Genomic DNA, 16,611 nt, shown 5'->3' on the forward strand with positions numbered 1-16,611 from the left:
TAATTTTTTAATAAATATTTATACATGGTATTTTGAAGTGCCAACTATATCGTGCATATTCATGATCATGATAAATCGCATTCCCGAATACCAGCACGTCTAATGTACAGTTATGTTGCTAACATATTATTGTAGCACAGTTTGTGCTGAATACAGCGTAATCAGACTTTAGCCATTAATATGTTTGTAAGATACTGAAAAAAACCAGAAATGTCAGGGCATGTCAAAACTTTTCCAGGGCCCCAAAACCCCCTCAGACCCCATAGGTTTTTTTTTCTGAATATGCTAGTACTACTTCTACATTTTGTTAATCTAAACATTAAGATGTTATCAAGAGGATGACTTGAATTTGATGAGACGTGTAAAATTTTGTGCATGTATGTCTAAACATCTGTCAATGTATATACTTAATATCTGTAAATGCTTAACTTGCACTATAATTGTGCCTCCTTTTTTCTTTTCTTTTTGTGTGTTTCAGGTTAGGGGTGGAGGGGGGATAACATTTTCTTGTACCTATATCCTGTTGTTATTGTAAAAGTTGCATAAACAAATTAAGCAAAAAATAACAACAAAAATACTCAGTAAGAAAAGCATTTTTGCAACGTGAATTAATTAATGATTTAGGTTCAACTTCACTTGTGCTTTAAAAAGACCAAAAGAAACTCTGGGTTTACCAAAGAAGACCTGCTCCCGACCAGGTTAGGTTCACAGAGTAAGTTACCATGGTAACTGACTCGGAGTATACATTATCTCTCTTTCAGTAACGGGTGTGACATACCTCCCATTCTGAAACAGAAAACCCAGAGTTTTCACTTAACCTCCTTTCTGAAATGGGCCTCTGGTCTCTGTGAATACAGGCACATTCAGAAGATAACAAACACATTCAGAAAGGTGATTGATAAACGTTCACAAAATACAAAGTGAGGACTTCATTGGACCTTTAACAATTGAGCACCAATAATAACTGAGCAGCATATCAGCATATTTTAATGATTTCTGAAGAATCATGTGACACTGAAGACTGGAGTATTGATGCAGAATACAGAAGTAAATCACATTTTAAAATACACTGCTCAAAAAAATTTAAAGAACACTGAAAACACATCAGAAATAGATCATGCTGGATATCTAGACTGATGTAGACTGGGTAATATGTTAGGAACGAAAGGATGTCATGGAAATGAAAATTATCAACCTACAGAAGACTGAATTCAAAGACACCCCGAAAATCAAAGTGAAAAAATTATGCAGCAGGCTAGTCCATTTTGCTGAAATTTCATTGCAGCAACTCAAAAGGTACTCAGTAGTTTGTATGGCCCCCACATGCTTGTATGCATGCCTGACAACGTTAGGGCATGCTCGTAATGAGACGACGGATGGTGTCCTGGGGTATTTCCTCCCAGATCATGACCAGGGCATCACTGAGCTCTTAAACAGCATGAGGTGCAATCTGGCGGTGTCGGATGGACCGAAACATAATGTCCCAGAGGTGTTTTATTGGATTTAGGTCAGGCGAGCGTGGGGGGCATTCAATGGTATCAATTCCTTCTTCCTCCAGGAACTGCCTGCATACTCTCACCAGATGAGGCCGGGTGACGTCGCAGGTAGCGGAGAGTGCAAGTAGCGATTGCAAGTGACTTCATAATTTAGTTTCTTTTTTCTTGTCTTCACCACCTGGCTACTGTTGTAAAATGTTGAGAGATTCAAACAAAAAGTAATCAATAAATAGAACAAAATAAAAAATAAAAAAGACTGCAAGTGATGTCAATTGCGGAAGCGCAAGTGTCTGAGAGTGCAAGTCTGAGAATGCAAGTCTGAGAGTGCAAGTACAAGTCTGCAGCCAGACCCTTCTCAAGGACTTTATCCCGATACCTAATGGCAATGAGGGTGTCATTGTCTAGCCTGTAGAGGTCTGTGCGTCCCTCCATGGACATGCCTACCCAGTTCATCACTGACCCACCACCAAACCGTTCATGCTGAACGATGTTACAGGCAGCATAACGTTCTCCACGGCTTCTCCAGACCCTTTCACGTCTGTCACATGTGCTCAGGGTGAACCTGCTCTCATCTGTGAAAAGCACAGGGGGCCAGTGGTGGACCTGCCAATTCTGGTGTTCAATGGCAAATGCCAATCAAGCTCCACGGTGCCGGGCAGTGAGCACAGGGCCCACTAGAGGACGTCAGGCCCTCAGGCCACCCTCATGAAGTCCGTTTCTTATTGTTTGGTCAGAGACATTCTCACCAGTGGCCTGCTGGAGATCATTTTGTAGGGCTCTGGCAGTGCTCATCCTGTTCCTCCTTGAACAAATGAGCATATACTGGTCCGGTCCTACTGATGGGTTTCGGACATTCTACGGCCCTGTCTAGCTGTCCTAGAGTAACTGCCTGTCTCCTGGAATCTCCTCCATGCTCTTGAGACTGTGCTGGGACACAGCAAACCTTCTGGCAATGGCACGTATTGATGTGCCATCCTGGAGGAGTTGGAATGCCTGTGCAACCTCTGTAGGGTCCAGGTATCGCCTCATGTAACCAGTAGTGACACTGACCCTTAGCCAAATGCAAAACTAGTGAAAAACAGTCAGAAAAGATGAGTAGTGACCTCCACCTGTAAAACCATTCCTGTTTTGGGGGTCGTCTCATTGTTTCCCATCTAGTGCACCTGTTGTTATTTTCATTGACACCAAAGCAGCTGAAACTGATTAACAACCCCCTCTGCTACTTAACTGACCAGATAAATATCCCAGGAGTTTAATTGACTTGATGCTATACTCTGAATAAAAACTGTTCCTTTAAAAAAAAAATTAACAGTATATATTCAAATAGAAAACAGCTCTTTTAAACTGCAATAATATTTCACAATATTTCTGTTTTACTGTATTTTTGATCAAATAAATGTGGCTTTGTGCGGTGAGCAAGAGAGACTTCGAAATCATTAAAAAAATCTTAATTTAAACTTTTGGCCACCAGTATGAGAAGACACCAAAGCTTTTGAAAGCTGTTTTTTTATCTTATTTGTCTAATGTGGTCTTGTATACAGAAAAACACAACATAGACACATTCCTACACCACATACAAGGCATAATATGCTGTAAACATTTATTCATTACTTCATTCACATAGCTCAGATGTCTTGTTTGAATGAGTACAGAGTTGGGTTAAAGATTTATTATTATTTTTTAGCATTTTGCCTTTATTACGACAGGACAGTATTTAGACGGGAAGCGAAATGTGAGAGGGGCGGGAGGAAAGGTTTACGAGCCGTGACTTGAACTCGGGACGCCCAAAGCCAATGTACAATATGGTAGTGCGCTGCCCATGAGGCTATTAACACCAACATCCGTTATCAAAAATAACATGGATAATTCCTGCATTTGTGCATCTTCCAGGGCTGGGAAGGTTACTTTTAAAATGTATTTCACTACAGATTATATACATGCTTTAAAAAGTAATCAGTAATGCATTTTGTTAGATTACTCAGGTTTAGTAACTTAATCTAAATACTTTAGAATACTTTTAAATACTTAAGCTATACACAAAGGAACATATTAATGACTTATGTTGTCCAACTCTAAATAAAAGTGACATCTACCAGTCATAAGATTTGCGTTTTCCTTTTATTTATCCGTTTATTTTTAACAACATCAGTTTTCCACACCATTTCTATTAACAACAAAAAATATTTTGTGTCATGTAAATCTACCAATCAATATAAATTCTATTTGAATACAATGAATGGGATTCCGTGCTGTTTCATGCTGCATTCCAAGCTTCAAAACGAATCCAAATACACCAAACATACCATAAAAGTAGCCAAAACAACTGGCACAGTTCTCCAAGTTATACAATAGATTTGTTCTCATGAACTCGCATTGTTAACTGAATCCAAAGTGTGAATTCTAGGATAATTCGTTGTCATTTTTCAATTAAATTCTTAGAAATATTAAACGTAATGATAACCATTCAACACTCGAAATATGAGGAAAAAGAAAAACGAGTTACTGAATAAAAATTTTCAAAGATCAAGAACAACTTCCCTCAAGATGCCTTTTCAGATGTTGAATCCTTCGATGCTGATAGAAGTTTTGTTGCAGGTAAGCATTGCGCTGAGACGTTACGTCCTTTTTCAGATTTATAAGTAAAATAGTATTTGTATTTCCAAGAGAGAAATGCATTACGCGATTGGCTTTCTGTTGTGTTGTTCATTTTTGTGTCGTGATGATGAGCGTAGGCCTATGCACGCTAAATGAACAGGCTGCTGCATGCAGTTTTTTTTTTCAACGGAGAATCAGTTGCCTTATTGGTTAAAATCTCCAAACTGTTTACTTAAATATTAAATAAAAAAATGACATTAAAATTCAAAGTAATCACTTTGATAATCTAAAATACTTTTTGGATGTAATTTGATTACCACCCATTTAAAATGTAATTATAACGAAATACAGTTACTCATATTTTGTATTTTAAATACGTAACGCCGTTACATGTATTTCGTTACTCCCCAGCCCTGCTTCAACACAGTAGCTACTATTTACATTATTTGTTCTCAAGAGGTGGGTCACCAGTTTTATTCTGATAGGGTTGATTTAATATTTGAGTTTAAGGAGATTTTTGTTTCTGACACACATTCTACAATTTTGAACAATTTCATAAAGAGAAATCTCAATAGGCATTATATTCCTTAACATGTTGTATTTCACATAAGAATTAATTGAATAGTTCACCAAAAAAATGAAAATTTGCTGTTGTTTACTCCTTTACATAGTCTTTAACGTCCAAACATATGAAATGATGCAGTAACATGATTAAAAACTCAAGGACTGATTTTTTAAAAAGCTGCAAATCACAAATGTTTATCACAATCATCTGACAAACATGAAGCTTCATTTGAAAGTGATTAGAAGTGCCCACATGTAAACAAAACATTCAATTTGGTACTCCAACTTCACCTCTTTTGTCTGGCCACACACACTTTCTCAGGAATTTCCAGACATGAAAATTAGGCTTGTGATAGCTTACAGCTGTTAAAATGTCTGCTCCCTTTTCCAGAGATAACAAATCTAGAATCAGAGAGGTCCAGATGCCACAATTATTTCTCAATACAACAAAGCCAAGATTCTTTCACAACATGAGTGGTGCAGTTCACAGTGGGACAAATTTCCCTTTTCAACTTAATGCTTTATTATGGCTCATTACTAAATTTGATCACATACACATTTTAAAGTCATGTCGTATTGTGAGGCTGTCAGTTATCACACTGTCTAGTAAAATAGAGAAGGACTCTGAAGGTGCATTATGTAATACTGACAGCTAGTGACTGAAATGGGTACTGTAGTCGAAGTTTACAATACTGGAGAGAGTTGTTTCTCCTGCCGCAGCCTCAGACGCTTTCAGATTGTTGAAAAATTTAAAACAGGCAACAGGAATGAACGCAACTGACAATGAAAGGCAACAAATATTACAATTGTAATTTGATGAGTTGATATATAGGTTTATTTGTCTGTTTGCTAATATTTATTTTTGTGAAATGTTTTGTGCTACCATCAAAGTTGGTGCAATAACGTAACATCACTGTTGGCAATTACTTGTTTACATAGGCTATATCTGGAGGTTTCAGGCACCAAAATGAGTCTTTTTTTGCTCAATACAACAAAGCTAAGATTAGTGTTGGGAGATATGCTCCATAGTCATGTCATTCTATCGTCAATGTAATACTGACAGCTAGTGACTGAAATGGGTACTGTAGTCGAAGTTTACAATACTGGAGAGAGTGGTTTCTCATGCCGCCGCCTCAGACGCTCACGCGTGTTGAAAAATTTAAAACAGGCAACAGGAATGAACGCAACTGACAATGAAAGGCAACAAATATTACAATTGTAATTTGATGAGTTGATATATAGGTTTATTTGTCTGTTTGCTAATATATTTATTTTTGTGAAATGTTTTGTGCTACCATCAAAGTTGGTGCAATAAAGTAACATCACTGTTGGCAATTACTTGTTTACATAGGCTATATCTGGAGGTTTCAGGCACCAAAATGAGTCTTTTTTTGCTCAATACAACAAAGCTAAGATTAGTGTTGGGAGATATGCTCCATAGTCATGTCATTCTATCGTCAGCCTAACTTTACAGATCTTCTTTATGCACCAAGAGCTTGTAACACTCCAAAGAAAGGAAAACTTGAAATCGCGTCATATGACCCCTTTAATTATTTACTTTGTTTCATAGCCAACTCCAGGGTACGACTAAAAGCATTCTAATGTTACACATTCTAACTTTTTCAGGTCTGACAACTTTTGAGTTCAACCTATAGTGAGAATTGTACATATTATATATAATTTGTTAATACAAAATATATATGAATTTCAAATCAGACAACATGAAGAGCATATAAGTCTAAAATGTTATCTAACGTTAACAAAACAGCCATCATAAACTCTCCTCGAGACACTTGTTCATCAGGGCTTCGGCGGATTTAGTAGCTTTATACTAATTAATTTTCAATTAGCATCACATGCTAGATTAAACTGATGAAGCGGATAAATAACGTTTACCAAAATTTTAAACTTATTGTAATGCGTGTTTGCTTTACCAGTTTCTGTGGCGGGAGTGACCGAGATGGTCTGTCAGCGGGAATCGTTTGTCTATGACCGAATGTGAGTAACCACAAAAAGTATTTCTTAAATTTTCCACTGACAAATTAATGTGTATAACACATCGTATCGATACCTTAGATGTAATGGCTGGTTGGCTCCTCACTTCTTTGCTTGCTAACATTACGGCCAACTGAAATGTTATTTTTCCGTGGCCGCGAATGGTCTCGCTGTGACTGAGTGAGCTGTGGGAGACGGGCGGACTTCACTTGACTGACTGGAAAATGCGACTGATTTTTTCTAATTTTCTGCATTTTTGCATCCGTAGCATAACTTTTGATAGGATGACGAATACGAAAAAAATGAAAAAACGCATACGAAATTTTCAGACTCATTGTTGCAAGGCGTGCAAGGACCTTTAGGAATCACCAAAGTCCCTTTCTGTTCACTTTGCGGCCCTTTATTTCGGGCATCCAAGGCCAAGTCCTATCTAAAAGTGAATCCTGAAATCTCAAAAACTGCTTGATGAACTCGCAATTAAATCACATATTTCTAATTAAGAAAATCTGAAATAAGCTGCCCCATAGGCCTACATGTTATTATTCCTTATGCTCAAAAAGCTTCTTTTTTTCAGTCAATGCGCATACTTCATAAGTCTCTGGACTCAGGGAACCTTCTAACATCACTGTTAAAACCCAATTATCACTGTACCTTAACAGTATTAGGGCTGTCAAAATGGCTGAAAAACTAAATTCGAATTATATTCTAATTTAACATGCATAATTTCAGTTAGGGTGAAGAAAAGCTTTTGGCTTCTCTTCTGAGGCCACAAGAGGGCGCATCCAGCTAAATATTACTAATGCACAATTATTCAAAGCATAAGATAACTTGACTATCTGTGAAAAAAGTGCATAATGTTTAAAATAATGTTTATTAACCAATTATAATTAAGTTGCTTAAACAACTATAAACAAAAGAGCATCATGTATGTTATGCATAGTTTAACACAAAGGGCGCAAAGCCAATCACAGAGTACATTTTTAAAAACATGAGATGCAGTGGGATTGGGAAAAACCCCCGCCATAAAGTCTTGATACGTGTTTTTCTTCTCAAAGTTAAAATTGCATTAATTTTACATGGCTTTCTAAACATGCGGCTCCTTTGTGCGAGATGCGAGTGCAACGGTGATAGATGTCCCTCTAGAACAGGGATGCTCAAATCTGGCCCACAAGATCCACTTTCCTGAAAGGTTTAGCTCTAACCCTAATCAAACACACCTGAGCATGCTAATCAATGTCTTCAGGCTCATTAGAAAATCACAGGTAGGTGAGTTTGATCAGGGTTGGAGCTAAACTCTGCAGCGCATTGGCCCTCCAGGGCAAGATTGAGGAACCCTGCTCTAGAAAATGCGCGAAATACGTGCTCTGTGTGAACGGCTTGGTTTCAGTTTTGATGTAACCAAGATATTCTCCCACGAGATCCACTTTCCTGCAGAGTTTAGCTCTAACCCTAATCAAACACACCTGAGCATGCTAATCAATGTCTTCAGGCTCATTAGAAAATCACAGGTAGGTGAGTTTGATCAGGGTTGGAGCTAAACTCTGCAGCGCATTGGCCCCCCAGGGCAAGATTGAGGAACCCTGCTCTAGAAAATGCGCAAAATATATGCTCTGTGTGAACGGCTTGGTTTCAGTTTTGATGTAACCAAGATATTCTCCGCACTGATGTTCTCCTTTTCCACAATATTTTTAATGAACAACGCAGCAGCGCCGCATCTAGTGGCTTCAACTGGATAGGTTAGCAAAAACAATGCAATGACACTTGCATCGTCATCGCATCTCCTGCGCCACTGATAAGGCTGCCTCTTTAACGAACAACTGAAATTGTTCAACTGAATGTGGATTTTTATTTAAAATTTAGCGATTTTCGCTGTTAGGTTTTGCAGTTGTCAAACATTCTTCTCTCTTTTCCAAAGAATATTTTTCGAGTCAGGATGTTCCAGATGCCAAAATTAGACATTTCTGCAGAGATGGGGGACATTTTAAAAATTGACTCGTCATTAAAGTTCATTATATCGATGTGCTTTTGTGTGGCAAAGAAAGAGGCCCAGGCTCTGCAAAAATATGCAATTTGGTTCAGATGTTATTTGGCCAAAACACAAGATGAAATTATGATTATAATGTAAATCATTGGAATATATATATATATATATATATATATATATATATATATATATATATATATATATATAAAACACAACACATTTTTAAACATTTACACATGTGTACAAAACTTTTGGATTTCTTTAGCCTAAATAATTTCCCTTAAAAAAAAATGTCCCATTTCCCAATACTTACCGCCTTATAAAATAACCATCTGCTATGGAAAAAATAAACAACATGATCAGAGACAGACAAATACAGTAAATTGTTTAATTTAAATGTATAAAGTTTATAAAACTGCTTTAAGTAAGCAAATGTAACAAATGAACAAAACCAATCAAAAGGACACAACATACATGCTCTTCCTGAGAGTAACAATGATGTTCAACAGAATATTTTTCTGCTCACAAAATATAAAATCTTTCACCTATGTCCCTTTATATGCATTTAATGCTAAAAAATTTAACTGTAATTAGTTTACAAAATAGCTAAAGAAACACTGCAACGTTTGTCCTCAACAAAGCAAACTGTATCCTGTAACAATGTACAACAAAAAAAGAAAATGACTAACAGCAAATTGGACAAATTTGTCCGGCATATATATATATATATATATATATATATATATATATATATATATATATATATATATAAAACACAACACATTTTTAAACATTTACACATGTGTACAAAACTTTTGGATTTCTTTAGCCTAAATAATTTCCCTTAAAAAAAATGTCCCATTTCCCAATACTTACCGCCTTATAAAATAACCATCTGCTATGGGAAAAATAAACAACATGATCAGAGACAGACAAATACAGTAAATTGTTTAATTTAAATGTATAAAGTTTATAAAACTGCTTTAAGTAAGCAAATGTAACAAATGAACAAAACCAATCAAAAGGACACAACATACATGCTCTTCCTGAGAGTAACAATGATGTTCAACAGAATATTTTTCTGCTCACAAAATATAAAATCTTTCACCTATGTCCCTTTATATGCATTTAATGCTAAAAAATTTAACTAATTAGTTTACAAAATAGCTAAAGAAACACTGCAACGTTTGTCCTCAACAAAGCAAACTGTATCCTGTAACAATGTACAACAAAAAAAGAAAATGACTAACAGCAAATTGGACAAATTTGTCCGGCGATTGAAAAACTATACAGCAGCTGTAAAGGTGAATAAGCGCTGGTTGGGGTAAAGGACTAAACTCTACTGAGAATATTAATCATGAAAAATTGCACACAAATAAATATCAAACCACACATCTATTTACATCTTTGAATTCTACAAGCACCAAAAGGCGAATATACTGTACATCATCTATTTATATATAGATCTCTTTTTACATGACGCCCAACACCACTAGGATGAAACATGCAGTACAAACACACACCGCACACTGTGAAATCACAAAAAAAAAAACACACACATACACACAAACCAGATTAGACTTCTCAGCGAGCAACTAACCAGCAGCACGAATCAATGATCCTCACCTTTATACCGATGACAGAGAGAAAAGATATGAAACGACAACAATTATACAGAACAATGAAAGTAAAAATAATAAATAAATCAGAGCACTGGGCTCCTGTGGAAAATATCTGGCACTTTAGCAAAGCGTCGATAGGAAAGATGGTATCTTTTTTGCCACTCGTCAAGGGAGACTAACTGACATCTGGGATGGGACTGAAGATAATTCCTACAAACACAAAGAGAAGAGGGAACAAAAAAAAACAATGACTGAAGGAAGACCATAGAACGGCTCACTCCTCTGTGAAAGCAGCAGTTGCAGTTCTGTTCATGAATGTTTATTAGCTCTCAAAGTTTACACACATTTCTGTAATCATGGCTCATATAGTAGGATATAGTGACAAGCTGAGCAAAAAGATGCTATTTGGTTCAGATGTTATTTATTTGGCCAAAAAGTAAGATGACATTTTGATAGTTTGTAATGTAAATCATTGATATTTTTTATAACATTATAACAAGACTACTTACAAAAAGTACATGTAAATCGCAAAATGCACTTTATATCTCCAAATAATATATCCGAGTAAGATGATATTTAAATGCTTAGTGTTATGACCAAAGCTCTGTAGTTTCAAAAACATATAATGCAATACAATGACGATTGAGAGATGAATAAATAAACATTCTTCAAAAGCCTAATGATCATATTTGATACTCGCATTTAAACACATTTTTTTTTTATTTTTAATAAATTTAAAAAAAAAAATGTTTTAAGTATATATATGGATAATCAAGTAAACCTAAGTTCGGTCAGTCCAGTAAGTGTTCATCTTGTGGCAATCAGTTTGCAGGTATGATGGGAAGTGAGCCAGACTTTATGATAAGAAACGATGACCAACATAAAACTAAATGAAGCTAAACAATACTACTGTATTAAGATTTTATATGTTAAAATACTATTCAAACCAAGTCACACTACAGTCAAGTTTATACATTTTCATGTGACTTTAAATCTATATTGGGTCATCACCTGCTTATATTATTTCCCTCCCTCATAAAACATCCAGACACATTATGATAATGATAACTGGGTGAGAAATTGTCAAACAAACAATGTCACAGTGCAAAAGATTCTTAACAAGTCTAAAAACAGGCTTCATTTTCTAAGCATTTTTTCTTTAAATTTGGGGTAAAACATGTTCTTGATGAGTTTCTTGACATTTACCTCCGTGTGAGGTCTGAGGGGTGTTGCCAGTGTGGCCCAGTCCTTCCAGTTTGATGACTGGCCACAGTGTTCATCAATGTATGGAGCTCAGTGATGACACCTGCCAACACAGACATCACAACGTCAATCAACATTGTCCTACATATCACACATGTTTCTGTAGAGGCTAAATTTCCTAACTGCTGCTATAATGTTTGTCAAAACACTTTCTCATATCTTAGTTTAATGGAATCGCTAACCCAAAAATTAAAATGTAGGCCATCCAAGATGTAGATGAGTTTAGTTTGTTTCTTCATGGGAACAAATTTGGAGAAATTTAGCATTCCATTACTTGCTCACCAATGGATGCTCTGCGGTGAATGGGTGCCGTCAGAATGAGAGTCCAAACAGCTGATAAAAACATCACAATAATCCACACCACTCCATCAATTAACATCTTGTGACGCAAAAAGCAGTGCGTGTTTATAAGAAACAAATCCATCAGGACGTTTTAACGCAAGTTAAAATCAGGACGTTTGAGCAGGTGATGCAATGCTACATTTCTCCAAATCTGTTCCCTTGAAGAAACAAATTCATCTACATCTTAGACGACCGGAGGATGAGTCAATGTTCAGCAAATTCACATTTTTAGTTGAACTATTCCCTTAAAATGTAGAGTAAACTGTAAGTGATCACTGGTAGATTTACTTGAGTCAAGTCAAGTCAATTTGTACAGTGCTTTTCACGATACAAATCATTGCAAAGTAACTTTACAGCAAATTAAGTTTCTACAATATTTAGTGGTAGCTTATCAGTGGTGACTGTCAGTTAATAAACATATGGCAGAAATGTACGGAAAAATCAATTTAAGACATAATAAAACAGACGATGAACACTATTAACAGCAATTATTATTATATGATAAAATCAAACTTATAGCAAAATGTGGTAGTTCTGTATGTTGTTTCAGGGTTGGCATCATCTGAGGGGTTGGTATGAAGCATGAACACTATCCCCCGGTTTCACAGACAAGGCTTAAGCCTAGTCCTAGACTAAAATGTAAATCGGAGCCGTTTCAACTGAAAGAAACTTGCACCGACTGATCTTAAAACATGTCAGTGCCTTTGTTTTGTCTTAAGATGCACACCAGTAATGCTTTTTTCTAAGGCATGTTTATATAAAAAAAATCACTTAAATGTTCGAATTAAACTATGGCCTAATCCTGGCTTAGTCTAAGCCCTGTCTATGAAACCGGGCCTATGACTACCAAAACTCGATCTGCTTGGGCATCATGGCCAGTTCGGCAACATGGAATCAACCAATAACTAGAGTTATTTTTCACCAACCAGTGGCAGAGAGGGGGAATCTTCTTTTTACAGGTTTGGTGCACACAAATGACACACCTTGAACGAAATCAGTGTTTTGTAAAGTGCAGTACCGTTTGCTGCTCCTTTCTCTTTCATATGCCTTTTTACGGACTCGACATATGTCTTCTTCCGTCTCTCCCACTCCTCTTCACAAAACACCGCAGGTTTGCTGGTGGTCTTGTCTGGAACCACCACCTTGGACTTCACCTGCTCAGTGGGTAAAGTGACAGTTTAACAATGACACAGAAAAGTGGGAGCACATGTCTGATGAGTGACCAAATGCACAAGCTGAATGTGTAACATTAGGGCCAGATGCAGAAAACATGGAGAGAATCATGGAATCCAGTCATAAAAAGGTAATTTGCAGTATAACAAAATGGTCTTTTTCTATGTTGGTTTTTACAATTAAACGTCACATAATTTACACTTTCGGGAGTTTTATTTTAGGTTTTGATGTCCTTAAGAATATATATTTGCGGCATAAGTACCAAAAACCATCTCAATATATTTTTACAGCTCCTCTCTCAGGGGCTCTGCTGAGAACAGGTCGATTTTGGCCTGTCTAATTAATATTCATGAGCCTCTCTTCTGATTGGCCTGTTGTGTTCTGAGTGACGCATGGCCAGGCCAACCACAGGTAACTAGGGTCAGCGACGTCACAGCGCTAGCTGGAGGCAGCAAAACAAAGGGGAAACTGGAGGCGGCCCATTCAAACCAGCACAGATTCGGCTACATAAGGAGCTTAAAATATCATCTTGTTGTAATGTTGGGTGCCAGAATCGACGTAATACAGTCTCACGTTAGAAATGTTATCATATATCTGCTGCCACTGCCAGACAAAAACCGACGACAGCTGTGGTTAAACGCGATAAAACAAGCGGACTGGACAGGAACGATCGTCAAAAATGCTCGCGTTTGCAGCGCACACTTCTTATCAGAAAAGGTTCAATAAAGTATTGTCTTTTGTTGTTATGGGTGCGTCTACAGATTTCTTACCTGTGGACTGACTGTTTTGAAACTTATATGGTAGTTACATAGCACCTAGACCTCAGTTATCATGAAAAAAGCCAGGAAATTTCAGTTTTGACAATATGGGACCTTTAACTGAGCAGTAAAATCTTTATGAGCACATCTTTATGAACCAAATACATTCACCAGAAGTAAAAAAACTAAAGATAGGCTAAACAAACTAAAATGTTAACTTGTTTCCAGGTTTTGGCCTACTAAAATACGTCACCTGCAGCACTCTCTCTCTAGTGGTTTAAAATTGGTCTGTTTCCCACATGAGGAAATCATATGGCTTCATAAGAATGTAGAATATTTTTATTTAATTTCTTTCCACCATATTAGACCTTGAAAGATGTTGCCAATATGAATGGTCATTGAAAAAGCTTCAAGTGTCCTCCTTTTGAATTCCATCATGGACAAAACACCACTGAACAGGTATAAAACAACATCAGGAAGAGCAAATAATGACAGAAACTAGTAAAAATGTCACTAGTACACAAAGGATGGAGCTCAAACCTGGACCTGAAGCGGTAGTGTGCTCTCAAAGCTCTCTGCGGTGGTTTCTTCATTTCCCAGAGTCACCTCAGGCTCCGCCTGGTGACTGACAGACACTCCTTTTTCCTCTTTCACTGGGACAACAGTTTCTGGGGGCACGATGTGGGATTTTGATTCATGGATTGGGATGAGATTATGTGAGACCTCCTTGATTTCACCTTTCACAGGTCCCTGAGAGCCAACTAAAGGAACAGAACTGCAAAAATCAAAGTTAAGAGACGTGCACAATGAGATTTCAGCCGCAGGAACCTCTCGGTCCCATTTCAGAACCGGTATCGGGGAGGGAAGGCTCTCCCGGTCTCGATCTATCTGGTTCGGTTTGTAATTGGACAGAGGCGTGGACACGACAGGGGTCACAGGCTGATTGACCTTTGACCGAGGCGGTGTGACGTCTTTTGATATTATTAATGGCTGTATAGGTGTCGATCCCTGGACTCTGCTTAGAAAGTCCACAGAATAGTATCCCTCATCCGGGGAAAATGTTCTCGTGATGCATTGTCTTTTAAGGGGGGTCTCATAGGTCTCATCAAAACATGAATCTTCCAGCCGTCTTTTACGTGCTCTGGCTTCTTTATTGGAAATGTGTACTTGAATGTTGTAAACTGGTCTGTTGGCATTGTACTGCTGCTTAGAGCTCACCATGTGCGAGTATACTGAGAGTGGTTTTAAATGAAAGGATGAATCATCGGACATTGTTATTCAAACTGGAGTCAAGCAGGACTGCAAGAGGAAAAAGGAGTGTCTGGTCAGTTTTATCCAAGCAGGGACACATTGAGGTCTTGGCCAAAGTGCATGAACCTGAGAAAGAATATTGTTTATCAGTAGGTTAGACAAATGTCCATTTTCATTGCAAATGGGGTCATTCATTAAAATTCACCGCCCAAAAACCAATTTGATGCATATTTAATAATTCCTTTTGATGGAAACACAGAAATGCATCAGGTCAAACCGATGCTCATGTTATTGACGCTAGCCTGAACTAATTGGTTAAAGTAAATACTTGCACGAGTGACTCAATCAATCGTCTTTTTAAACACCATAAAAGTGGGCTTTGGTGAAATGTGTGACAAGCGCGTGCTAGGAGTTTGTAAAAAAAAGCGTCAAATGCACCATTTAATAAATTGACAACTATGGTAATGGGAGAATTAACGTTAAATGTGGATTACAACTTTGAAAATTTACCTGTCGTATACAATAAGAGGTTCCGTTTCGAAGTGCTACTTAATCATCCATAAACTTCAGTTTTTCACATCCATCCTCGAATCTGATGGTGCGGAATACACCTGATGTCTATAACTTCTCAACCACACTTCGTCTTCTGATTGGCTGGAAACCAGAACATGTGATTTTTAAAAAATAAAACTTTAATTTTATTCACATGATTTAAAATAGTTTTAAAAAATGGCCAAGGGAAGATAACTGACCGTATAATATAAAAATATAGGTAATATCGGTATTTTTGAATCCTGCTGGTGAAAACGTGCACCTCATGAATATTAATTACGCAATGCGAAGGTCCGTCAGTTCTCCTAACTGATTGGCTCGAAGGCAGACGTTCGTAAGTTGGTCGCTTAACGAGAATTAAAGGTGTTTTGTGTCATTTTTTGACGTTAAAATGTGCAGAGACTACTACGACTAAAATTATATATAAAATGAGTTACGTGAAACTATACCCTCCCCAGCAAATACACTAACGCAGTAATATCAAACGACTATCGTAGGTCTATTCTGACCAGCGCCGGAAAAATAAGAAAAGTACTGAAAAAGTAACCCGTTACATGGCACATATTATTATTATGAATATTAATAAATGACTCGTGAAATCTACGTGACAGTGCCGTCTATTCATTAACACCTGAATAATAACTTGTATAGCCACTGAAATGAAACCACACAAAGAAAATAAAAATATAAAAATATATTATTTGGACTCCAGTACTAACCTTATTTTCGTCACAGAGCACATGACCATAATCATTATGGCACTGCAATAGTTTCACAACTAGAGGGAGTCATGTCAACTCAAAACAGTACAAAACACAAAGCATTTTCATTAGTTTTAATTTATGAACATGAAATGAATAATGCAAACAGAAACTAACACTGACTGAGGTGTTATAAATTCTACTCATGAAGTGTAATAAAACTACAGTGGTAAATATCAGTTCATTGCTTACTTATATATACATATATATATATATGATCATCATATGTATATGTATATATATATATATATATAT

At 36.9% G+C, this 16,611-nt stretch overlaps 1 protein-coding gene across 3 annotated transcripts in view; it reads right to left on the reverse strand.

The window, feature by feature from the left end:
- Positions 1-9,643: 9,643 nt before the first annotated feature.
- The window catches only part of LOC107597649 (uncharacterized), a 9,207-nt gene continuing 2,239 nt past the window's right edge, over positions 9,644-16,611 (reverse strand). The window contains exons 1-5 of one of the 3 annotated variants that reach the window (XM_016288808.1): positions 15,554-15,666; positions 14,339-15,169; positions 12,880-13,015; positions 11,463-11,562; positions 9,645-10,466 (exon numbers count right to left, since the gene is read on the reverse strand). In XM_016288808.1, the coding sequence (XP_016144294.1) occupies positions 10,340-10,466; positions 11,463-11,562; positions 12,880-13,015; positions 14,339-15,064 (1,089 nt within the window). In that variant the 5' untranslated portion in view covers positions 15,065-15,169; positions 15,554-15,666 and the 3' untranslated portion in view covers positions 9,645-10,339. Of the gene's footprint in view, positions 10,467-11,462; positions 11,563-12,879; positions 13,016-14,332; positions 15,170-15,553; positions 15,667-16,611 lie in introns of those variants that run through there. The other 2 variants (XM_016288806.1, XM_016288807.1) reach the window with 2 other exon arrangements.

This window comes from Sinocyclocheilus grahami, unplaced genomic scaffold (genome assembly GCF_001515645.1).
Source record: "Sinocyclocheilus grahami isolate Dianchi unplaced genomic scaffold, SAMN03320097.WGS_v1.1 scaffold234.1, whole genome shotgun sequence".
In the NCBI taxonomy this organism is placed as follows: Eukaryota; Metazoa; Chordata; class Actinopteri; order Cypriniformes; family Cyprinidae; genus Sinocyclocheilus; species Sinocyclocheilus grahami.